Source organism: Dendropsophus ebraccatus, chromosome 2, assembly GCF_027789765.1.
Source record: "Dendropsophus ebraccatus isolate aDenEbr1 chromosome 2, aDenEbr1.pat, whole genome shotgun sequence".
Lineage (NCBI taxonomy): Eukaryota > Metazoa > Chordata > Amphibia > Anura > Hylidae > Dendropsophus > Dendropsophus ebraccatus.
Genome location: NC_091455.1, coordinates 45,852,764 through 45,878,895, shown reverse-complemented (window position 1 = coordinate 45,878,895; position 26,132 = coordinate 45,852,764). Strand labels below are relative to the sequence as shown.

The following is a 26,132-nucleotide window of genomic DNA, read 5'->3' as shown; positions in this document are numbered from 1 at the left end:
AGTACATTTATTTGACTGTATGTTTTCTTGTGTTGCATCACATTACAGTATTTCAGTATCACTATTTATACTTTCTGGGCTGATCTTTACTTTATTGGCGGATATCATATTACTCCCTAATTGTGTTACACCTGGCTGTTGATCAATGATGTGGATCAATGAAGAAAAAAGCTAGACATGATCGCGCATCCAAAAATGCTTACAACTGATTATCTGCTTCTCAGCAAAATTTTAAGTCTAACATCAGGAGTTAGTAACATTTTGATCAAAAGGCGTAAGTCCACACACCACGTCAAAGTTCCTGATAACGTGTGGGTCCCTAACTTAAAAATGGCGCAGCCCCACGTGGCGTATGATGTTAAACATCTGTCATATTTTTATATCATGTAAGGAATATTTTTCAATCTGTGTTACAGAACGATAACAGTAACAATAACAGTATATGATGGCAAAGCTGAACCTGTCACATGACAGAATACAACTAAGCATTATAAGCAATATTGACTATATCAGGGGATGGTTCCCATCATGGTGTCCAGCATTTTATTAGAAAAAACAGAATGCTGCAGTATAGGGAGGCTCCTAACAGATCCTCCAATGCTCCAATGCTGAACATAGCTGTGGTAATGTGGCACGCGACTCTGAGCCCCTTTATCCTACAGCATTCCTGGTGATTGATAAGCTTTGCTGGTAACGTTTCAATATGTTTTTTATTGAAAGATTTTCAAAGATTTTTTAACAAGTCAGAAGAGCGAGAATATATGCAGGTAGAGAGGAACAGGCAATATAAACGCAAGGACAATACGCAGTATACAAGAAATGTACAATTAGTGACAAAGGAAAAACATACAATAACATGGAGAGATCATCATATAACAGATATAAGTGAAATCGCATAAACCCTCGGTCGTATGCTATATAAAACTTAAGAAATGCAAACTAGTGACCCAGGTATAAATAGCAGGTAGATTATAACGAGGAGCTATAATAAACTGCTATATACTAAAAACAGGAGAGAACATAAACAGAAGTATACTATCATAAGTAGCATATGAACTAAACCCTACTGTGCAGTTAAACCACAAGAACAAACACACCAAGGAGAGTAAAACGAAAGGAATGGTAGGGCACAAAGTCCGGCCTAATCAGAGACCCAAGAAGTTTTATCCGGAAACCAAAGTTCTTAATGCAACATCCAAGTATTCAGTAGCCGTTGGCCCTCTTCTGGGCTAGTGATGCAGTGCAAAGAGTCTCAGTATGTGACCAAAAGATGTGCGGTGTTAATCCATTTGTATGGAATATCTCTTTCTCTTAGAGTTCTGGTAACATGAGAGAAGGATCTGCGGTGTTGCAAAGTCTCTGGGGAGAGATCGGTATAGACCTCAATATTTTGGTAAGCGCCTAAAAGTTGTTTCTTGTTCCTTGTCGCCGCCACAAACTCAGCTTTAGCACCTAGAGAATGGACACGAACAATTACATCCCGTGGTGCAGAAGAAGAAAGGTGCGGAGGACGGGGAATTCGCTTCACCCAATTGATGTTTAAATGGTGTGACGGACAGCCCGGCAGGACGCTATGCATCAGTTGCTGAATATACGCTGGCAGCTCGGCAGGGGTGAAAGATTCTAAAACGTTGCGCAGCTTAATGTTGTTGCGCCTCATATGATCATACAGCGTCATAAGTCTATGTCGCAGCGCTTTAGTCTCATCCTCCAACCTCTTGCAATTATCCAACAGATTGTTGTGCAGTCCGACAACCTCACTCAACCCAACGAAGAAAAGGATACTAGAATCATATCAATACTTGAAAGAAGCGAGTCTCTTAATGACACCATTACATCTTTGACAAAGGATACAGACAGCTGAGGTACAGTCTTAAACACAGAGTCAAGATGATGGTCAGTGTCCCTTTTCAAATGTGCCAAAGGGTGGGAAAGTGGAGAGGTAACAGCATGATAGTTGGGCAAGAGGAGTCCCGAGCATAATGGAAGTGCTGATGATATAGCAGACTCTGGAAGAGGACCAGACAATTGAGGGTTAACTTGTTCAGGGATCTGGCTGCGACTGCTACAGATAAATACCGGAGCCGTGGGAGAGAGAACGCTCTGTGCATGGGAAGTCCCGGTGTCAAGAGAAACTTGAGATGAAGTATCTGGTTCTGCAGCGTGACACAACTTCAAGGCTGTAGGATGCTCGTTCATGAACAATATAGGGAGACATAAGTTAGAGAGAGATCGCACTTGCAATTGTTGGCCGTCTTCTCCCGCCGAGTGCAGCATACAGGATTGATCCTCCATCACTCTTAGTCTCTGTCTCCTCCGTTTCGCAGCTTTAGATGAAAAGTGGCCAGCGGAGAAGTCCTCCTGGGATTGATTTACTGAAGCCAACTCCGGAGGGGCCTCCCACGCCTCCCCGGGGTCTGCAAAAGAAGCTCTCACGAAGGAGTCCGGGAGAGTGTCGGCGCCATGTTGGAAAGTCGCGGCCGACGGGATAGAGGCTTGAGCCTTTCTCCAGGCGACCGCCGCTGCTCTCCGGGAGGTTGTCCGCATCTGTACAGGGTTAGCAGTCGGTAGAGAGGTCCCCAGAGACAAATCTCCAAGAATAAAGCAGGATAAATGCTATGATTAAGCTGTATGGATGGAGCTCTGCTAGGACGCGTCCGGTCTCTTCAGCTGCAGGCCATGCCCCAAGCTTTGCTGGTAACGTTAGTTAGCTTACATACATGGAAGGGTGTGCTGATATGAGTATATGATCATCATGCTCATCTGCACAACAATTATGTTTTACTTAAAGGGGTTGTCTGATGTTTAAAACTTTTTTATATATTGCTGCTGGTGCACATAAAACAATAAACACCCTATGCTTACCTCTCCACACTCCACCCGGTGTCCTCATCTGGTGTTGCCGATGTCTTCTACTGACTGCAAACCTCTACTTCCGAGACAAACTTGTCTTGAGAGTGATAGCCTGCTTAACCAATCACTGACTGAGATGGGACTACGCCGTGGCCAGTGATTGGCTGAGTGGGCTTTCTTTCCTAAGACAAATTTGCTTTGGAAGTGGAGGCTCGGCAGTTACCAGTGACACCAGAAGAGGTCGGAGCACGAAGAGGTAAGCATACTGTAGGGTGTTTATTCTTTTATATATACCAGCAGCAGTATATAAAAAATACCAAACACCAGACAACCACTTTAAGGCCATGTTCATTAGTAAAACAATAGCCGCTGTTAACTTACAGTACATGATTGCATTACAGTTTATAGAACAACGTAGTGTATACACCCTGTATAAGGCCATTGCCCTCTGGGACTGCACAAAATAATTGACAGGTCTGTTTTGTATGGCTGCGGTTAAGTGAATAGAGACTGTAAAAAATAGCCTCAGCTCACAGTGTAAAGTACAGCTCCCAGCCGTACTTTACACTGTGGTCTATGGCAAATTGGAATGCGGGCACACCCGAATGTGCCCGCATTCCAATTAAAATCAAGTGATGTTCATCTGGCCGATACTGCAGTCAGACATTGGCCGTTGTTTGACATGGCTGTGTCAAACAACAGCTGATGTTCTCACAATATATGAACCTGGCCTAAGGCCTTATTTACAGGAGTCTTTAATACAGGGCCAATAGAATTGTGTGGAAACATACTATTCTTCTAATTTTACACAAATGTTTATTCTGAAAGATTTAGCAAAATGCCTGGTGATTTTATTTTGGCTAGAAAATTTACAGACTTTACTTGTGTGATATTGTCCTAAAGGTCACAAAAATTATATACTGTATATTATGAGATTTTACCTGAATTGAATCTGTCAGCTGCTGTTCACGTTCAGTACTGCTGACACTGTTAGCTGTTAGGACTATGAGACACATGCAGTAGCAAATTATAATAGGTCCGTTTTGGGCGGTAGCTGGGGCCCTGAGCTCCTGGGGGGCCCATGGCCTCTCAAACAGACTTATACTTTCAGGGGTGTATTGTCTCCTGGCTACAGTTCTGCCATGATTTGCATAAAATTGCTGCTTTTTTACATCAATTTTGCATAATCAGGGCAAAACTGCAGCCAGGAGACAATTCAGTTACACTAGAGAACATACTGAAGGACCTTATCATGTGACAATGATGTCACCACAGGTCCTTTACAGTCTGCACTGTAAGGAGGAAAAAGGAGGAAAAACACTAAATTTAGTACTGCCATAGTTACTGTGGGGTGGGGGGCCCAAGTTTGATCAACAGCCCGGAGCCTATGGTTAAGTTAATCCACCCCTGGGTCACACATGGTACCTTGGCCACAAGTAGGAGTAATGGTGCATTTACACAGACAGATTTATCTGACAGATTTTTGAAGCCAAAACCAGGAACAGACTATAAACAGGGAACAGGTCATATAGGAAAGACTGAGATTTCTTCTCTTCTCAAATCCATTCCTGGCTTTGGCTTTCAAAATCTGTCAGATAAATCTGTCTGTGTAAACGCACCATAAGGAAGGGGAGGGGAGCAGGGAAGTGTTAAAGCCTTTAGGACTTTTTTCTTCTTTCTGGAAGCACAGCTGGATATATGACAGGTACCTCGTGTCTCCTTGACCTAACAGCGAACTAACAGTGTCAGCAGTGCATTCAAGTTTTTTTTTTTTTTAATAGGTTTCCAAATTTTGCCTCGAACTTAGATTCATAAAAATTATATTCAAACTATTCTGCCAGTTGGTCTTTTAGCTATACTGGAGTGCTGGTTCTGTATTGCTCACGCATCCTTTATTGTTGTTTTTAACACATTGCATTAATTAATGTCTTCTGTATCTCACCCATACTTTAGATAGTTCTCCTGGAGAATCAGTCATCATGAACGGAATTGATAATGGTATCAACAGCCTTTGTGCAATTTGTGGAGATAGGGCTACAGGGAAGCATTATGGTGCATCCAGCTGTGATGGTTGCAAAGGATTCTTCAGGCGAAGCATCAGGAAAAGCCACGTGTACTCTTGCAGGTATTTTAGATGCAAAATAGTTTGTGAGAATCATTTTTAGAACCATATACAATCAGATAATCTGTAGGAACTATTGTGTGTGCATAACATTAAAATGAACCTCAGGGATCATACACATGGCCCCTCTCCAAGTTATACTCTAATGTCAGTGCACCCCAAAGAAGCCTTTATGATACATGGTTTACTCATTGTTGGATTTCTCACTAATCTAACAGAGAAAAAATAGTTTCATACCTGGAAATTTCTATACCTATAGAACCTAATGAACCTCTACTGTAGCACATAGGGGCCTTTGGTAGGGTTGCAGGACATCTGGGCACTGCTATATAGGTTCTGTGCTCACCAGGGATACAGCCATATCCATAGGCTGTATCCCAGTTCTCCAGGCGGTCCTTCGGCTGTATCCACCCTCTCCACGAAGCGGGCAGACAGCGGCAGTCAGAAGCCGAGAGTTCAGGTTCATACGGACCCGAACCTCGGCAGGTTCGTTCATCTTTAGTACTTACATCTAATAATATAGAGGCATTAAAGGAGTTTTCTCGTCACCCAATTTTTTGTTAGGTTAAAGGGGACGTAAAAGAAAGCAATTTTGCAAATGCTTTGCATTAGCAGACTTTTTTTTCGTAGTTTGGCCCCATTGTGTCCCTGTAGTGTTGACAGCTCATTGCCTAGGTTCCCGACCACCACTCTCTGAGACATCATGAGGTGGCCTGGATCCTCAGGAGAAGTAAGTATATTTTCACCGTTCGCTTCTGTGTTTTTAACTGAACTTCCACACACCTTCAGGGGTAATCCACAGTCCCTGGAGACGTGTATAAACTCAGCAAAAGACACCGTAAAACAGAGCTGATTCAGGGGTGCTGAGATGAATCAGGGGAGATGAGAAAAACCCTTTAAGTAACATTAAATATGGTATTGTATAATACTATTCTTAAGTTATATCATTTTAATCACCTTTAATTTTGCATGGATGTTTTTCAAGTCCTATGAACTGAGTTGTAGAACAGTCATTAACATGGATGTGATGCAGATTGTTTAAATTTTCACCCAGACTTCATTGCAGAAAATGCATCAAAATCTAGAATTCACCCAAACATATGTATTACATCACTTATTGAATTCTCTAGGTTTAGCAGACAATGCATTGTTGACAAGGATAAAAGAAACCAGTGCAGATACTGTCGACTAAAAAAGTGTTTTAGAGCGGGAATGAAAAAAGAAGGTATTTTTCTTATTTATTCTTTTATTGTATACATTATATACTATTCTATAGATTTTCTTAATATAAAGTAGAAAACTATCATTTGCGACTCTAACCATCTAAAATACCAGTGAAGAGGAGTTGTATATTATACATGACATCTAGATATGGTACATTATAAAATACACATACCTGAGATTTATGTAAATATACTGTACATGCATATATAGGTTAAATTATAACTTATATACTATAACGTTCCAGAGGGCAACAGTTGCCCAAAGCATTGCATGGATTTATTGCATGTTATAGGAGGAAAGTATTTTTTTTTTTTAAAACGGTGCAACACATGTTTATGGCTATTCCTAATATTGTAGCCTAAAGCATTACTGTTGACTGTCAGTTTTGATCAGTTGGGGTCTCAGAGCTGAGACCAAAACCAATTTTAATATATAGCCAGGAGAGGCCTATCTCCTGCAATGAAGAAGATTGCAGGCTGGCTGGGGATTATTGACCTTACTTGGCCTATTACCAATCGTTCAGGCCGATAATCGTTCAGTGTAATAGCACATGTTGAAAGGTACAAGGCACAATGTTGGCTGATCACGCTCTTGCAACAGGGCTTTAATCTGTGTAATAAGAGTGGAAGCAACCGACCACTGCTGATCAATGGGCTGCCCAAACGATCTAAGGATTGGTCGGGTGGCCCCTCTCGCTGTAACTTGCTCACTGTCTGTGTGTGTAATAGCACAGTGCAGCAAGTGGGAAATAAGGGGAAACGAGTGCTGAGCTGACAGCATCAGGCTATGTAATACGGCCCTAAAACGCTGTCTAGCTGTATCTCCAGACTAGTGGCGGTCAACGGCAGACATTGATAAGTCTGTGTGACATCAGAAATGGAGATCAGACAGCATGAACTGTTTATTTAATCACCAAGAGCATACAGCAATGTTTCAACCGCATGGGATCTTTGTCATGACCAGTGATGCTTTAAGTAAATTGAGAAATTGCCGTATGTTCTTATATTTTACCTGGGAAACAAATTTACACTGAAAATGTCTCCATAAAATACTGGATCTCTTCTCTGAGAGAGATTACCCCTTAGACATCTCTGTGGCCATTCGGTACCCTGCAGTGTACTCATGAGGGGCAAGTGTCCTGTAACAACTGTCTACAGATGGGTGACTTTCCCTTTTGGGGGAATCTGATTTGACTAGACCTACATTTTCTCTCATTTTATTTCACCAGCTGTTCAAAACGAACGAGACAGGATAAGTACAAGAAAAAATGTGTTTGATGGAAGCAGCATCCCCTCCATTAACACGTTGTCACAAGCTGAGGCTCTGTCTCGTCAGGTAAGAGAGAGCATCAGTTTAGAAGTCAGATCATATGTCTTATAGTCAAATATTTCCACTAATGATTTCCAAAATGTTTGTTATACATGGTAATTATCTATCTATCTATCTATCTATCTATCTATCTATCTATCTATCTGTCTCCTATCTATCTATCTATCTATCTATCTATCTATCTATCTATCTATCTATCTCCTATCTATCTCCTATCTATCTATCTATCTATCTATCTATCTATCTATCTATCTATCTGGTTAATCTGGCACTTCTCTGCCCTTATATAAAACATAATAAACATCTCATTGTTACCTTTCCCCATTCCCCTGATTTCCTCCTTTGGCATCTCTGGGTCTCCCGCTTACCGCAGCCTCTGTCACTTTCGAGATGTCAGCAGTAAGAGCCGCTCATCCAATCACTGGCTGCGGTGCTGTCCCATCTCAGTCACTGATTAACTGAGATGGCTGTTGCTGTCAAAACCAGTTCTTTTTGGAAGTAGGAATGGCAATGATCAGCGGGGGGACCCAGAGACACTGCAGGAGGACACCAGGGGAACATGGCATAGCAGTGATCAGTGAACACAATCTATTGCATGTAAGTAAAAGTCCCATAGGGGGACTAAAAATGAGTATAAAAAAATAAATAAATAAAAGTTTTTTAAAATGCCCCAAAGCCCCCTCTCCCAATAAAAGTCTAAATCACCCCCCCTTCTCCTTTTATAAATAAAAAATGCATAAATGATAAAATTAATTAACATATTATACACCATAGCGTGCGTAATTGTCCGATCTATTTAAATAAACCAATATTATTTCCGCACGTTAAATGGTGTGAACAAAAAGCGTAAAAAAAAGCAAGGATTGTTAATTTTTTATTATATTTTATATACAAAAAAAAATATAAAAAATGACCAATAAGTCCCATCTACACAAATGAATAACAAAAACGCAAAGCGGGCACCACAAATACCATAAATGATGAAAAGAGGGGGTGCTACTGTGTACTTTATAATCCGAGACCAATAAACCAAAACAAGAAAGACAGAGGAATTGTTAGGAATATGACTTTGCGCTCCTCGGTCAATGCTGGGCGGTCGAGGAAGCGCTGAGCTTGTCTGTGTTTTTCTTTTTTTACTCTGTCTGAATTGTGTTGTATTTGCCAGCCACACCTGCTTTTCCTGGCAGACTCCTGGCAGTGCAGGGGTTACTGCTCTGCTTGATCTTCTCAGCTGAACTTGCTGCTGGGATCAGGGCTGGTCCAATCATCTGCTGGACTTAGTCTCTGATCCTAGATAAAAAGCAGCAAGTTTCTCCCTTCCCTGCTGACTATTAGAGTTCACTCGCCTGCTCAGCTCCCTGTTTAGTTACTCTGAACTCTGTATTCTGGACCATCTGCATCTGACCTCGACTATTCTCCTGTTTGCTGTTTTTGTACTTCGCCGCCTGACTGTTGCTGACCTGGTTTGTCTGACACCTCTTATTGTGTTTTGTTTGTCTGTCCGTGCTCTGTGTGTCGCACCTATTCAGTGTAGGGACCGACTCCGTGGTTGTCCGGGCCGTTTAGGGCCGTCCGTGGCAAATAGGCAGGGTCAGTGGGTGGGGTCAGCTCAGGGCTCACTGTCCGTGTCTTGTCAGACTGCCTTTGCCGTACTGACCATAACAGGAATATAGGGTATATAAACCACAGTACACACCAATATAAATTTAAAATAGCTTTATTAACCCGGCTAACAAAAAACTGATAAAAACAATTAAAATAGTGCACATGGCATCAGCCTAATATACAGGCTGCCCTACACTACTACAAGTCCTGCTACATGCAGGACTTTAAACAGGAGGACTATAGGGCAGACAATCAGAAAAGTACATCTCAAAATACAATATATCATTAAGGGTCATGAGACAATGAAACATATAGTCAGGGCAAATTCCACCTGCCAAACAAGGTCCCCATGTAGTAGTGGAGAGAAAACTCCACCAAGAAATTCCCTATTACAAAGTACACCTGTTCCTGAAAAAAACAAGACCTCACATGGCCCAGTAGCTGGAAACAAAGCTTTATAGCTCTTAGATAACGAGGAGGAAAAAACGCAAAAATGGAAATTGGCGCGGTCCATAAGGCCATTTTAGGCTCTGTCCGAAAGGGGGTAAAAGAGATATACAAAGATTAGTTTGAAAAAAATACAATAGGTTTCTGCTAGACATATTAGAACTCTTGTGGTATTATTATTATTTTATTTTAAAAATATTTCATTTTATTGTTCACCAACATAAATTGCATTATTAATGCTAACTTAAAATACTCAGATCTAGCAATGGCCCTGGTTATATTTTGTATGCTTAGCGCACTCCATTGAGTAGCAGGATTTGACCATTTGCATGCATGTTGTAAGAGAAATCCATAATGGCAACAGAGTTTTTCAATTATTTGGATGATTGCTTCTGTGGGTTTTGTTTAAAAACTGTGTTGGCCAAAGGTAATTTCTTATGTGAATTCTATTTTAATATAGTCTATTCATTTTCTTTCTCTTTTCAACACGGTTAGATCACTACCTCAAGTTCTGGTACAAGTACTGACATAAATACAAAGAAAATTGCTAGTGTTAGTGATATTTGTGAATCCATGAAGCAGCAACTGCTGGTCTTGGTGGAGTGGGCAAAATACATCCCTGCCTTCTGTGAGCTTCCTCTGGATGATCAGGTAAAAAGCAAAAAAAAAAAAAAATACATTGGATATAGCTGGCATTGTGAATCAACAAACAAACAAATTTAAACAAACAGCAAAAAAATCTGAGAATCTTCACACAACCTCTTTTTTTTGGCCATTTTGTGGCAGTTTTTTTTTTTTTTTTAAGGCTGTCATTTTGACGTGGCATTTTTATACAAATGATGGTCGCCATTTGCATAAAACAGACAAGTTTTGGGGTCAAAATGACAGCCTTAAAAAGAAGACATAGGGGGATATTTACTAATAAATATAAAAACACTATTTTGTCAAAGATGTTTTGGCATAATTTCCAATTTAATGTGTTAAGTCAAATTTATGTAAATTGTCTAATAGCATAGTAAATGTGTCTGAAAAATAATGGTCTTTTAATTAGTCTAATAAATTCACCTAGTTCGAAGCAAACGTAGCGATGCGCCAATATATGCGACTTTTTAAAAAATTGAGCAGTTAATAAATTTAGCTAAAAAAATAATTCTGGCGCACTTTCGATCTAATTAACAACAAAAAATCTATTTCAAAAAGTCGCATCTAATTTGCATAGTCTTGTCTAAAAAAGTTTCATAAATTCATATTAGATTTATTTTGGGCACAAACTAGATATATTAGACTAAAAACAGGCGCAATTAGTTTGATAAATATCCCCCATTGTGTGCACAAAGCCAAAAACTTGTAGCATTTCATTGATTCCCATATTTTAAGTACACTTGGAATGTGACTGGTTAATCTATACTGAATATTATATTGGCTAATAAGAGTTCAGGCAGGTGGGAAGACTATACACAATAGTTTTTGTAAATATCAAAAATTTACAAATATCTATGCGGCTATGTTCACACTTGGTTCAATGGAAGTTGTTAACCTGCCATCTGCCAGGCTGCATTTAGGATGTTCCTGCAGCCAATACCTCTGTATCGAGTGCAGATACATAATTTTTTCCCCGTAAATCAATTAACCATTCACTTCAATGTAATGAACGGCTGCCGCACATTACATTGTGTGAACAGCTCTTATTTTCAGATGCCGTTCTTTACTGAAATATTATGTTGTGGGAACATAGCCTGTCAGTGCATACTGATCATATATCTATGCTGTCACATATTTTATATCATAGAAACATGGGCATACATTTCCAAATATTCAATTTTGTTATTGCACTAACCCCTAGACGACCCTGGACGTACAGTTACGTCATGGAAGTCTGTCACCAGACGACCCTGGACGTAACTGTAAGTCCTGGGTGGTTCTCCCGCTATGAAGCACGCTCCGCTTTATAGGAGGTGGGGGCCGGCTGCAGTGAGCAGCCGGGACTTCACCGGTAATGACACGCTGCAACGATCGCGCTGCCAAGGTCATTAACTCCTTAAACGCCGCAGCGTTTAAGTGTATGTGACAGGGGGAGTCCCCTGTCTGATCAGGACCCTCACAATGTGACTGCGGGGGTCACAATTATTGAAACGGACCACTGGAGGTCTCTCACCTGCCTCCGTGCGGCCCGATCGGCGATCTGCTACACTGAGCCTGCACAGGCAGGCTCAATGAGCAGATCGCCGATCACACTGATCAATGCTATGCCTATAGCATAGCATTGTACAGTGTGAGCAATCAAAGTAATGTATGCACAAGTTCAAAACACTATTACACTACCCCAAAGCCCCTCCCCCAATAAAAGCTGAAATAACCCCCCATATCCCATTATATAAATAAAATATATAAAATAAATAAATAGATAAACAACTAATATACCGTAGCGTGTGTAATTGTCCGATCTATTAAAATATAACAAGCGTCATTGCAAACGGCGTACACGGAAAGAGGGAAAAAAGTGCGCGGATTACTGATTTTATATTACAATATATGTTTAAAAAAATCAATAACAAGTGATCAAAACGTCCGATCTTCACAAATATGGTATTAATAAAAACTAGAGATCATGGAGGAAAAAATTACACCCCATACAGCCCCGTAGGTGAAAAAATAAAACCGTTATAAGCGTCACAATAGGGCCATTTTATTAATAATTAATTGCCAAAAAAAAGGACTTCATAAAAAAAAATATTTATAACATTAGAGAATCTGTGTAAACCTGCATATGGTTGTGTTCGGACTGACCTATAGAATAATAGTGTCATGTCGCTGTTACCATATAGTGCATTACGTAGACACAGGAACCCCCCAAACGTTACCATATTGCATTCTTTTTTACGATTTCACCTATTTATATCTTCATAAATAATATATTTGGAATTCCAGCATACATGTTATGGTAAAATGAATGACGCCATTACACAGTACAACTATTCCTGTAAAAAACAAGCACTTACATGGCTTGTAGAAAGAAAACTGAAAGTGCTAGAGCTCTTAGAAGGGGGAGGAGGGAAAAAAGGAAACACTAAGATCAAAATTTGCGTGGTCCACTGGGTCATTTTGGGCCTGGTCCTCAAAGGGTTAAAAACAAACAAACAAACAAAACAACAGGGTAACACCAGCAAGACATCCACACATGGGAAATGTAATTGTAACAACGGCAATGTAATTTATTGCACTACACCCATTATAACCAACAAGTGTCTCAAAAATTTATATTGAATACTCAAACATTTATTATTTTTCTTAAGGGACATCATTTTGTAATAAACAAATACTGTATAATAACAATTGCACTTACAGGCTGGGTTCACACGCTGTAACTGTGCGGCTGTATTTTTTATGCGGCTGTAAATGTGCGGGTGAAACTCCGGCCGTGGGAAAAAATAGACATGCGGCTCAAAACATACGGTCATTTACTTGGAAATCTGGTTCAACTAAAAATAACAAATAAAATGTTAAGAAAGTGATGGAAACACCTCTGGATGCATCTGGGAAAGCAGAGAACACAGTTTACATGAATCGCTATTACCGGGGTTTGCGATCCTCTGCACTATAGCCGATGTGTCTCATGGTTAATATATTGAATTAATAAAACACATTTTCTGTCTAATAAAGTCCCTTTTATTGTTCAATAATTAAATGTAAACGATTCCATCATTTTGCAATTAAATATACTGTTAAAAAAAATAGATATATAAATAAATGTATATTTATCTATATATTTATTTTTTGACAGTATATTTAATTGCACAATGATGGATTCGTTAGAATTAAATTATTGACCAACGAAACTGAATTTATTTAAACGAAAATGTGTTTTCTTAATTAAATATTAATTAGTACAGGAAGCTCTATAAGCCGGTAATTCATATGCCGGCAATAGAGCATTCTGTACTAATCATCACTTAACTTTAATGAAAACATCAAATGTTTCTTCTAATTCTGTTATCACAATAGCATTATTAGAAGAAACATTTAGAATTATATGTGCGCTCAGCTGATTGGCTGATCGGCTGAGCGCACATATAATTAGCGGGTCCGCAGCACAGTGACTTCATTGTGCTGCGGACCAGCGAAGAGGACACATCGGGGTGAGTATAGAGCTCTCCCCACCCCCTCCCCAGCACTGCACCCCTCCCAGCAAGGAAGGGGGGGTCACTTAACCCCTTCCTTGCTGGGATGGGTGCAGTCTGACATCAGTCTGGCCCCCAGGGGGTTAAGGGGGATGCAATACATCCTCCCTTAACCCCTTGGGGGTCAGACTGTAAGCAGCGATCTGTAAAGATGCTGCATACTGTAAGGAGCACAACACCGCTCACAATGATGGGTGTTGTGCTCCTGTTTGTGTGTTTTTTGTGTGTTTCTCCCTTTTTGTTTTTCAGATGTCGGTATCCTGGGGATTACGTCGGATTCCGTGGACTACGTCGATGACCAGCGTTTTTTTAATGTTTTTTTTAATAAAATGGTCAATGAGGGGTGTGGGGGTGTTTTTATTTGAATAAAAAAATTTGTAAACTTGTGTCTTGTCTTTATTTCTTTACTTTATAGACTTAGTAGTGGAAGCCGTCTAATAGACGGAATCCATTACTAAGTCGGGGCCTAGTGTTAGCCGGTATAAAATGGCTAACACTAACCCCCTATTATTACCCCAGTACCCAATGCCACCAGGGGTACTGGGAAGAGCCGGGTGCCAGTGGTCCCAGAGCGTCAAAATTGGCGCTCCTGGACCGGGCGGCAGCAGGCTGGTAAGATTTAGGCTGGGGAGGGCCTAAACCAATGGCTCTTCCCACCCTGGTGTTACCAGGCTGCTGTCGTTTGGTTTTTAACCCGGCTGGTTATAAAAATAGGGGGGACCCTATGCGTTTTTTTTTTATTATTTATTTATTAAAAAAAAACAAACGCATAGGGTCCCCCCTATTTTTATAACCAGCCGGGTTAAAAACCAAGCGACAGCAGCCTGGTAACACCAGGGTGGGAAGAGCCATTGGTTTAGGCCCTCCCCAGCCTAAATCTTACCAGCCTGCTGCCGCCCGGTCCAGGAGCGCCAATTTTGACGCTCCGGGACCACTGGCACCCGGCTCTTCCCAGTACCCCTGGTGGCATTGGGTACTGGGGTAATAATGGGGGGTTAGTGTTAGCCATTTTATACCGGCTAACACTAGGCCCCGACTTAGTAATGGATTCCGTCTATTAGACGGCTTCCACTACTAAGTCTATAAAGTAAAGAAATAAAGACAAGACACAAGTTTACAAATTTTTTTATTCAAATAAAAACACCCCCACACCCCTCATTGACCATTTTATTAAAAAAAACATTAAAAAAACGCTGGTCATCGACGTAGTCCATGGAATCCGACGTAATCCCCAGGATACCGATATCTGAAAAACAAAAAGGGAGAAACACACAAAAACACACAAACAGGAGCACAACACCCATCATTGTGAGCGGTGTTGTGCTCCTTACAGTATGCAGCATCTTTACAGATCGCTGCTTACAGTCTGGCCCCCAAGGGGTTAAGGGAGGATGTATTGCATCCCCCTTAACCCCTTGGGGGCCAGACTGATGTCAGACTGCACCCATCCCAGCAAGGAAGGGGTTAAGTGACCCCCCTTCCTTGCTGGGAGGGGTGCAGTGCCGGGGAGGGGGTGTGGAGATCTGTATACTCACCCCGATGTGTCCTCTTCGCTAGTCCGCAGCACAATGAAGTGACTGTACTGCGGACCGGCTTATTATATGTGCGCTCAGCCGAACAGCCAATCAGCTGAGCGCACATATAATTCTAAATGTTTCTTCTAATAATGCTATTGTGATAACATAATTAGAAGAAACATTTGATGTTTTCATTAAAGTAAAGTGATGATTAGTACAGAATGCTCTATTGCCGGCATATGAATTAACGGCTTATAGAGCTTCCTGTACTAATTAATATTTAATTAAAAAAACACATTTTCGTTGAAATAAATTCAGTTTCGTTGGTCAATAATTTATTTCTAACGAATCCATCATTGTGCAATTCAATATACTGTCAAAAAATAAATATATAGATAAATATACATTTATTTATATATCTATTTTTTTTAACAGTATATTTAATTGCAAAATGATGGATTCGTTAGAAATAAATTATTGATCAACGAAAGTGTCTTGATTACAAAGAAAATGTGTTTGATTAATTTAATATATTAACTATTAGAGGCTTCGGCATTCGGCATCATTGCCGGCTATTTTTGAAGTACTCCGTACGGACCGCCTGTCAATCCACGGCCGCATATTCAGCCGCAAACAATGGTCTTGTTCATTTTTTACGGGTCCGTTTACGATAGGGCCGTAGATTCATACATAGTGTGCACTGTGCAGCCGCATATCCTATACTTCCAAGCATACACACGAACCACCAAAAATACCGCCGCACAATTACAGCCGCAAATACAGCCGCACTCTTACAACGTGTGAACCGAGCCACAGGCTATATTGCCACAATGTAAAAATAAGGGCAAATAACGGCCATTGTTGCACAACAACAGCCGTTATTTGCCTTTATTTTTACATTGTGGGGACATAGCCATATACTGTAAACAAAAAATTAACATCCAGACTGTATATAAACCCTGTAAATATCTTTTTTTTTTTTTTTTTTTTTTTTGAAGGTGGCGTTATTAAGGGCACATGCTGGAGAACATCTTTTGCTTGGCATAACAAAACGTTCAATGGTTTTCAAAGATATCTTACTGTTAGGTAATGTTACTGTTTTTGTTTATTGTTTAAAAAAAATGTATAAAGTCAGACCTATTATGTATATGATAAAGCATTTTGACTTTCTATTACAGGCAATAACTATGTCATCCATCGAAACTGCAGCGAGATGGAAATAAGCCGAGTGGCTAACAGAATTCTGGATGAACTTATCCAGCCCTTCCAGGATATCCAGATAGATGATAATGAATATGCTTGCTTAAAAGCTATAGTATTTTTTGATCCAGGTAAAACATTGGAAATCAAGGTGTATGTTAGTGAAATATTTTTGTCTACAACAATGTCTGTGAACTTAGCAAAGGCTCTATGTATACTTTACGTAACACATAGTTCAGGGCTTCAGTCATAGATTCAGTCATCTACAGTATGTCACTACATAGTGAGCTATTGTGGAGGGCTGTCTCACAATGATTGGTTGACAGGAGGAGCTGAAAGAGGGAAAAGGAGGAGCATCTTGAGCTCAGTAAACAGTACTCTAAAGAAAAAAAGACAAATTTGGTCAGCTCTCCTAAAACACCATTCACACTCGGCAGGAGCATGTTGCTATGGCTGAAATTGCAAACACACAAAAACACAGAAAAATGCAACAGCTCACTGCAATAGCAAGATACAGACCCACTACAGACATGAAAATAGTTAATAGCAGCCCTCCCAATTGCAAAAAAGAATTTCCACAAAAATAATGAGGCTCTTGGTTACTATTTGCAAACAGTGTAAACTACCCCACCACGATAAGGTGGCCTCATATCGGGACAGACCCTACACTGTACTATGGCCTCTCCATGGCATGTAACACGCCATGGAGAGGCCATAGTACAGTGTAGGGTCTGCCCCGATATGAGGCCACCTTATCGTGGTGGGGTAGTTTACACTGTTTGCAAATAATTACTCTAAGCCAGCCAGCAAAAGGCTTTGGGGGACATTTATGAATGCTGCATCACTGGCGTACGCCAGAGAGAAGGTGCAGATTTGCCCCTTGTCCCTGGCATATGCCAACCGTATCATCTGCTCACCAGGGAGGGTGCACCAAGGTGGAGAGGAGGCATGATTTACCAAAAGGCTCACAGAAGTAAATCATGGCAGAAATCTACACCTGCTCAGAAGGCTGAATAGGAGGCCATTGAAGAATTCCTTGTGTTTCCCATTGACTTTAATGGGGTTAGTTACTACAACATTATGAAATACTCGACTTGAGTACTGAGCATTCCAGCAGTTTAGTACTAGCTCATGTTTTAAACATCGGTTCGGACAGATGATCTAAACCGGGCGTGGGGAACCTTTGGCCCTCCCGTTGTTGCAAAACTACAATTCCCATCATGCCTTACATCCCATCATTCTTTGGTTGTCCAGTCATGATGGTTAAAAACTGGGGGGGGGGGGAGCGGCAAGCTACCGTGACTATAGCTACAGGTTTGTGAATATTATTAAATCATATTTTAGACTCTGGTAAGCTAACCAAAACGTTTTTGATTCACAGATGCTAAAGGACTCAGTGACCCAATGAAGATTAAAAATATGCGCTATCAAGTACAGATCGGTTTGGAGGACTACATCAATGATAGGCAATATGATTCTAGAGGACGATTTGGGGAACTTCTGTTACTGTTGCCTACTCTTCAGAGTATAACCTGGCAAATGATTGAACAAATTCAGTTTGTAAAATGGTTTGGAATGGTTAAGATTGACAATCTTCTCCAAGAAATGTTATTAGGGGGTAAGATATTTTTATAATATTTCTTTTAATACAAATATGTTTATTGATAATCAACTCTGTCTTTCAAATAGGAGTTTAGCAATGCTCACTTATAGTGTTTCCATTCATCTTTTGTTTGGTCTTTTTTCAAACAAAATCAGGAGTGGAACTGACAGGGCAAAATTATAATGGAAAGATTTGCACAGTATGGCCATGTTCACACAGTGTTTAACAGTGTTAAACTGCCCGCCGCCGGGCTGCATTCAGCACGTTCCTGCAACCGATACCTCTGTATCAGCTGCAGAAAATCCTTTTTGTAACATTGACTTGTGGGTACCGTCGGGTGTGCCCTCAAATCAATTGTCCATTCACTAATCACAGAGTGCAGCTGCCACAGCACATTACATTGTGTGAACAGCTATTATTTCTGGACGCTTTTCATTGCACAACGTCCTGAAATAATAGGCAGGTACATTATTCTAAAGAACGGGCGTTAAAATAATAATGTGTGAACACAGCGGGCGGCATTGCACTGACCTCAACACAGTGCTGCCTGTGCAGTATAGAACGGATGCTAATTCCATTGAAATCAGCGTCCGTTCTTTGCATAAAAAGAACTTAGTGTGAACATAGCCTTTCTGTTTTTTAATCCACTCCTAGTTTTGGTTAGGGGAAAAAAATGACCAAAAGACTAACAGAAATACTATGAGTGAACAGAGCCAGTGTTTACAAAAAAAGATATTGAGTTATATTGATAGGCTGTGTTCACAAATTGTCTTTTTAGGTAAAGTAACAGCTGCTGTTTTATATTGACCGACGTAACTAATGATCATGAACATTACTGACGGCCGTGAATGTTAAATAACGGCAGATAATTTAAAAACATAAAAAGACGTTATGTGAACATAGTCATAAAATGTCATTGTGACAATTCCCAAGCGTGTTAATAATTTACCAGTTACATCTAACTTTACAATTACAGCTAGTCTAATAGATAACTGCAAAAAAATATTTATTTGGGAGAACTTTAGCCAAACTGTTGGGTGGTTTCCATAGTTCTGATTTTGTTAAACTTAATGCAATAAACTTTAATTTTCCTTAAAAAGGACCAGTCGTTTTTCCCAGTCTGATATAGTAAATACCTGCATTTCATAATAAATAATAAATTATATAATAATAATTATTTTTTAATTTTCTTTGCGATAGCCCATGTGCTGTCTAGGTAGTCTGCAGCTAGGAAGTCTTTATATAAAGCTACAGTTTCACCGGCTGGTGAACTATCCCTACGAGACCATACACTGTATAAGGCTATGTTCCCATGGTGTGTGAGACCGGCCGTTCCGTGACCCGGCCGGGTCACAGAACGGCCGATCTCTGCAAAGATCATCCCGGCCTGTACTGCGGTAACGGCCGGATGATCTTTCCGGCTGCAGTGTTATGATGCGGGCGCATCAGCGCGTGCCCGCATCAGACCTCCTCATAGCACACAATGAAGCAAGCAGCTGGAGCCGCTCACTTCATTGTGTTAACTTACAGGGCTTTCTGCGGCCGCTATTCACTGAGTTGCGGCCACAGAAAACTGACATGTCAGTTCTTTGCGGCGCCCTGTGCACTATAGGGACATATCAGCAGGTTAGATGCTGTTAGTCTCCCTTTAAATACATTTTCCAGGATCACAATATTAATGACCTATCTCTGGGACAGGCTGTAAGCTAGGGAATGTATTAACTAGATTTATTTTTATTGGTTAGAGACAAATACATGTTCGTTTTTTTTTTTCTTTTTTAATTTATTTTATTTTTAGCACATTATTTTATTTTTAGTATATTATTAAAAGAGCAGCCATATAGCTTGATCTGTTTAAACAGCAATTAGTGACGTGCTTCACAGCAAGACTCATGGACATAGACAAAAGGAACATATTTGTATAAGATCCATTTGTAAGCATGCTCTGTAACCTCTGTGACCTGTACAGAGGTCATTCCACAGGGTAGGAGAGGCCTGAGATATGTCTATTGTCTTTCCTATCTACTGGTGTCACTTGTTGCTGTAATTCTATACACATCCCTTTCCAGCAGCCCCCTTTTTATCTTGACAGGCAAATCAGGAAGTTTTAGCTTGTTTTTGAGCCTAGTGGCTAGAATAAAAACTGCGTGATTTCAACATTTTTTTTAAATAATATAGATAGTAGAATAGAATTTTTTTTTTTTTTTAAATACCTTTAACATAAAACTGGATTTAATTTTCAGATGACACATTGTTAAAAAAAAAGTATTTATATATCCCCCCCCCCTTTTTTTTTTTATTATGCCTACTTAAAGGTTCGGCGGCTGAGTCTAATCACATGCATCATCTGACACATCCCCATTTATCTCAAGACCCTATAGTGGGACAGACCCTCCTTGTCAGTTCCATGTCTGCATCTCTGCACCCAGAACAGATCGGTAAGTATTTATCAAGGTACAATCAGATTAAACAGGACCAACAGGTCTTAGGTTGCAGCATACAACAAAACTCTATGGCTACTATTTCTTTCTTAATTTCTTTTAAATTACAGTCAGAATGAGATTTGTTGAAGGATGATATCTGAGTGACAATGGCCTCTATAAATATCAGCTGAATTAAATTTACAATTAAGGACAAATTTTGTGGATTTTGAATGAGGCCTAAAAAATAAGAAGGTTAAATCGGTGGGGGTAGTGGAGAAAGAAATGTGGAAATTAGGTCCCAAAGAACTAGATATTATTGAGATCTCGAGCTGTGTCTGAGGGACTATGTTCCATACAGGTCAGTGGAGGGAGGCAGGAGAAGTGAGCTGTTGTAACTAGGGAGTTACTAAGACCCAGATAATCCACGAAATTGGGAAATATAGCTGCTTCCTGGTCAGATAATCATACTGGTGCCGACCCAAAGAAAGTAAAAGGATCAGAACTGCAGAAAAATGAAGACATAGGTTAGGAAGGGTTAAAATGATACATGAGAGCAGCTTTTTTTTTTTTTTTTTTTTTTTTTTTTTGGGGGGGGGGGGGGGGATAATTACTTCTAAAAAGGGTAAATAATAGGTTCCTAAGATGTGAGTACGAGACAGTGTAACTGTATATTTTTAATTTTTATACTTATTGTTGTATTTTTTTATTTTTTTTTGCAGAAATCAATAGTCCAGGCGATTTTAAGAAACGTTGTAATTGGGTTTATTAGCCAAATATGCCATTATCTGCATTTAAAAAGCCTTTTCCCAGGTCCCCCCCCCTCCCTCCTCTTTTCCATCCACTGCAAAAAATCAGGAAATTGTGACTTGTTGCATCAGACATACCCAGTCTGTTCTAGGGAGAGGGGAGGGAGGAGGGAGTTAGCCGACAGCAGAAAGCTGAGAACAAAGGGATTACAGGAATGAAGCTGGGTGACAGCTATAATCAGAGCTCAGAGAGTTCAGTGGTGACTGTCAGAGGAGATAAAGGGCGAGGAATTTGTAGATTAACTCTTTGTTGTACTGGTGTTTTATTTAGCTCTCTCCATAGGAGAACAATGAAGACAGGGGGGAGAGTTTCAAACAGTTTTTTCATGATAAAAATGCATTTTTCGGCTAATAAACCTAATTACAAAGTTTCTTAAAATTGTCTGGACTATTGATTTCTGCAAAAAAGAATTTCACGACAGTGACATATATATTAAATTATTTCCTATATTTCTCTTCTAGCTACTCCTGAAACACCTTTACCTTCCCCTCCACAAGGCTCAGGACAAGAACAGTATAAGATATCTACAAACCATGCAACAGTTATCACACATCAGTCTATCTTGAAACAAAAGCCTTGACCTTATGTTCTTGTGTAAGATAAAAGATGTCGGGACATTTATGGACACTGCCAGTTTGACCTTTATGGTGATTTTTGGGCTCATGGTGGCACTTAAAAAAAAGTTTCAGAAACTCAATACTTATCATTTGCAAATCTCAAGATCATCTTATAATTTCAGTGCATATTCTATTATGATATCAGGTGCTGAAAATCATAGACACCAGACACAGGAATATATTGTAGTATTGCTATTGTGCTACATTGACAAATACTTTGTATATGACATATAATTTATGTTTATGTGTTTAATGTGTTACTTTTTGTGTTGTATTACACATCTTTTTAGATCTATTATATTCTTTTAGATAAGGGATAGGGAATCTTTGGTGCTCCAAATCTACTACTCCCATCATGCCTGGACAGCCAAAGCTTTATCTTAAGCTGTCCGGGCATGATGGGAATAGTAGTTTTGCAACAGCTGGAGGGCCAAAGGATCCTGATACCTGTTCTAGATCATACTAATTAATCATCCAACAAAGTTGTAGTGACATGTCACTAAAGCAGAGACATAAAATGGCTCTCCTTCACCTTGGGCAAACAATAAGTCCAGTGCCCTAGCCATGATTATTAAAGGGAATCGGTCACTATGTATATGCTGCCTTAAAGCAAATGTACCATCAAGTACATTCAATTTAAGTGTTGCACATGAATAGAATGTCACCAGCGCGGGGAAGCCAATGCCTGTCCTTTTTTTGAACTACAGCCCAGTTCCCGCACACAGCGCCGGTTTATCATCAAGCATCGGCCCGGGCTGAAGCACTGGAGGCAGGCCGGCCAGCCCCTAGTGGGAGGAAGCCCCAGCTCTTCGTTGACTTGGCTCCATTGATTCTGATGGAGCTGTGTCATAGAGGGGCCCAGTCCATTAGCCCGGGCCGATACTCAATAATAAACCGCTGCTGTGCATGGGAAAAAAAGGACTGTGCCATCTGCTTCCCCGTGTCGGTGCCGTTCTATTCATGTACAACACTTAAAGCAAATGTACCTGATGGTACGTTCGCCTCAAATGGGGGCAGCATAAACTAGTGACAGAAGTGCTGAACAGATCAATATATTACTCACATCATTCTGTTCAGCTGTTCTCCTAATATGCGGGAGAATAGGATTCTTGCCACACCCCTCCCCTGCCCTCCAGCTGCTGATTGACAGTTGCTGCCTATACACAGCATGGATAGATAACTGCCAATCAGCTACAGATAACTGCCAATCAGCTACTGCTTCTCATGAATCTCTGGGACTACTGGGCTCATGCACATAATGAACAATGTAAGTAATACATCATTCTGTTCAGCTTCTCTGTCACTAGTTTGTGCTACCCTTAGATAGGACAGCAGAAACCGATTGACAAAGTCTCTTTAAATAGGCTTATTGTGACACCTACTACATGAAGACACATGTCTCAGTATTCAGCATTCCAGATACACCCCTACATTGATACATGCAAGTTTATTTCTGTCAGCAGATATATTAACATTAGTGTGAGGCATATCTTCATGTATTTTCCATTTATGTATATGCGTTTATAGTAAAGCTATTATTACTTTTTTTTATTATATTTGTTATTATTGTATAATAAAGTTAATAATTCAGTCAGCAATATTTGTTCACACTGGATGGAAATGCCAATGTTTACAGTACACTAGTACATTCGACACTGTGATACTATTTAATTTTTCACCTATTCACCTTTTTCAAAGCTTGTTTACTTGTATAAAAATAGCAGCATAATCTAAAAGAAAATTATAAAAAAAAAAAAAAGATAAAAGTTTTAAGAAAGCTATTTCTGTCTTCTAAGGAGATATTCTTATATAATAATCCACCAGGTATGATAACTATAATAATGTTTAATTATTTTATATGTAATAAATTACTTTTAAAGTCAATTTTTTTTGTATTATTGCTTACAATATAGTGTTTGTTCATGAATGCTTGAAGTACAATATATTAATTTAGGAAAGAGCCATGTTCCAGTTCCTTGCATTATATCAGGGGGTGAACACTCATAGATTTTTAAGGGGTACTCCAGCAAAAAAAAACAAAAAAACAACAACTCAGTGTCAGCAAAAGCAAATGTAAATTATTTCTATTAAAAATTGCCAGTCTTCCAGTACTAATCAGCTGCTGCATGTCCTGCATGATGTTGTATCCTTTCCAGTCTAGAGAGCAGGTGAGTTTTTATATGGGGATTTGCTACTGTTCTCGTTAGTTCCTGTCACAGACAGAGGTGGCAGCAGAGAGCAATGTGCCAGACTGGAAAGAATACACCACTTCCTGCAGGTTATATATCAGCTGATAAGTACTGGAAGAAAGAATTTTTTTTTTTAATAGAAGTATATTACAAATCTCTAGCACTTTCTGACACCAGTGGATTTGAAAGAAAAATAATTCACCGGAGTACCCTTTTAAGGGGAACCTGATGCTACTTTCATGCTGCCTTAACCATAAGTCATCAGTGCAGTCTTGGTGGCTTCCCTCTGCCCCATTGACCATGATTGATAGATCTTTCCCTATACCCAAAGAGAAAGAGATCTATCAATCAAAGCCATGCACTGATGGCTTTCTGGAGTCCCTGGTGGAGTGCTTCAATGATGCCCCCTTTACATACCAGTATGCGACAATACCCTATAGATTTTTTTTCTCAACATTTATTTTTCTTATTTTTCTCCCTATAGAAATAGAGACTAGAAAATCTCATATTTTCATGTATTCATATTTTCTTAACTTTTTTTTGCATGATATCATAGAAAAATCTAAACATTTTAGATCTGAAAGCCTTAATTACACAATGACATGTTTGTAATGTGAACATTCGAGGATCTCAAGGATCAAAGTATCCCATTAGATTTGTCACTTGATGTTCTTTGCATAGTGTGCTGGGTCAGCCATTGTTATCTTCGTTACTGTTATTATCTACAGTATAAAAATAGAATGCTTGTCACTGAATGTTTAAGCTGAAGTTATACATGGCCTTTACTAAAGCTGAAGCCTTTGACATGAGTATTGTCTCAGAAATGTTCTTCAAGATACTGACTAATACACTTGTTGGAATGTAAGGTATTATCAAATGACATTGTAAGACATGGCATAATGTACAAATTGCAGAACTATCTATCTATCTATCTATCTATGCAAACTGTTGCCTGTTGTTTTCAGTCCTGTCTGGTGTACATCCTTTAACAGACTTCCTGCTTCTTTGTATAGGACACTCTAGCTAGGAATTCAGCCAACTCTATCTCCCTCACACTACACTTTCTTGACTATAATCCTTTCCACATAATAGGAGGAAAATAGAGTTAGCTACACTCCTGACTAGAGGGTCTTCTACTCAGGGACATGAAGTCCTTTACAGCATGTACAACAGACAGAATGTTAAGCTGAGGACAAAAGGTCTGCATCACCTCTCTCCGCCTGTCTACTTTTTTGGCACCCCTGGCACAAGAACAGGTATGGGCCAGGGTACGCGGGTTATAAGAAGGATCTCAGGAACAAAACCTTTGCCTGGAACAGAAGTCCCCAATAACGCCCAGGCAAAGAGGGACAGGCAGAAATAGATGAAATAGGCGCAGGTAGGGACATGGATTGCCTGAGGTGGAATTAAAGCAGTGAGCAAAAAGAAACGCAGACATTGGGGGGAGTTCAGCTGCCAGAGAACCAAGACCGGTGTGGAAGGCCGAAGAGGACCGATACCGATATGGCTAACACCCCCACGCCGTCCCTACCTACTTGCAGTACAGGTCCTAACTGACCGTCCGCAACTGGGCGTCAGTCCCTGCACTCAAATGAGTGCAAAACACGGATAAACAAAATACAGAACACAAAATAGGTAGTACAAACAGGCCAAAGAGAATATTAAACAAGCAAGGTACAAAAGCCAGAGATAGTAACAGAGAGGGAAAAAAAGGTACAAAGACAGTAGACAAGGCAAAGTCACAAAGACACACAGAAGGACAGGACCAAGAAGGCAGCTAGGAACAGAGGACCAAACCAATGGAGGACGAAAGTCAGAGATTCAACAAGGTAAACAAAGAACCAAAAGCCAAAGATAGTAGCAAGTTGAACTGAGGACAAAGCAAGGAACACTGAGGACTAAGCGAGGTAAACTGAGGACTAAGCAAGGTACACGAAGGACTAAACGAGGCACGGGACCAAAAGATAAAGAATGGTAAGAAACAGGCAAGAGGGTTAGGGAATACAGATAGCTTGGTA

At 40.0% G+C, this 26,132-nt stretch overlaps 1 protein-coding gene across 4 annotated transcripts in view; it reads left to right on the top strand.

Moving 5' to 3' along the window:
• The window catches only part of HNF4G (hepatocyte nuclear factor 4 gamma), a 73,870-nt gene extending 50,091 nt beyond the window's left edge, over positions 1-23,779 (top strand). For all 4 annotated transcript variants that reach the window (XM_069957452.1, XM_069957453.1, XM_069957454.1 and 1 more), the window contains 9 exons: positions 4,807-4,978; positions 6,106-6,200; positions 7,428-7,534; positions 10,076-10,231; positions 16,274-16,361; positions 16,454-16,606; positions 17,857-18,093; positions 20,394-20,516; positions 21,770-23,779. In XM_069957452.1, the coding sequence (XP_069813553.1) occupies positions 4,807-4,978; positions 6,106-6,200; positions 7,428-7,534; positions 10,076-10,231; positions 16,274-16,361; positions 16,454-16,606; positions 17,857-18,093; positions 20,394-20,516; positions 21,770-21,888 (1,250 nt within the window). In that variant the 3' untranslated portion in view covers positions 21,889-23,779. The remainder of the gene's footprint in view (positions 1-4,806; positions 4,979-6,105; positions 6,201-7,427; positions 7,535-10,075; positions 10,232-16,273; positions 16,362-16,453; positions 16,607-17,856; positions 18,094-20,393; positions 20,517-21,769) is intronic.
• The last annotated feature ends 2,353 nt before the right edge of the window (positions 23,780-26,132 follow it).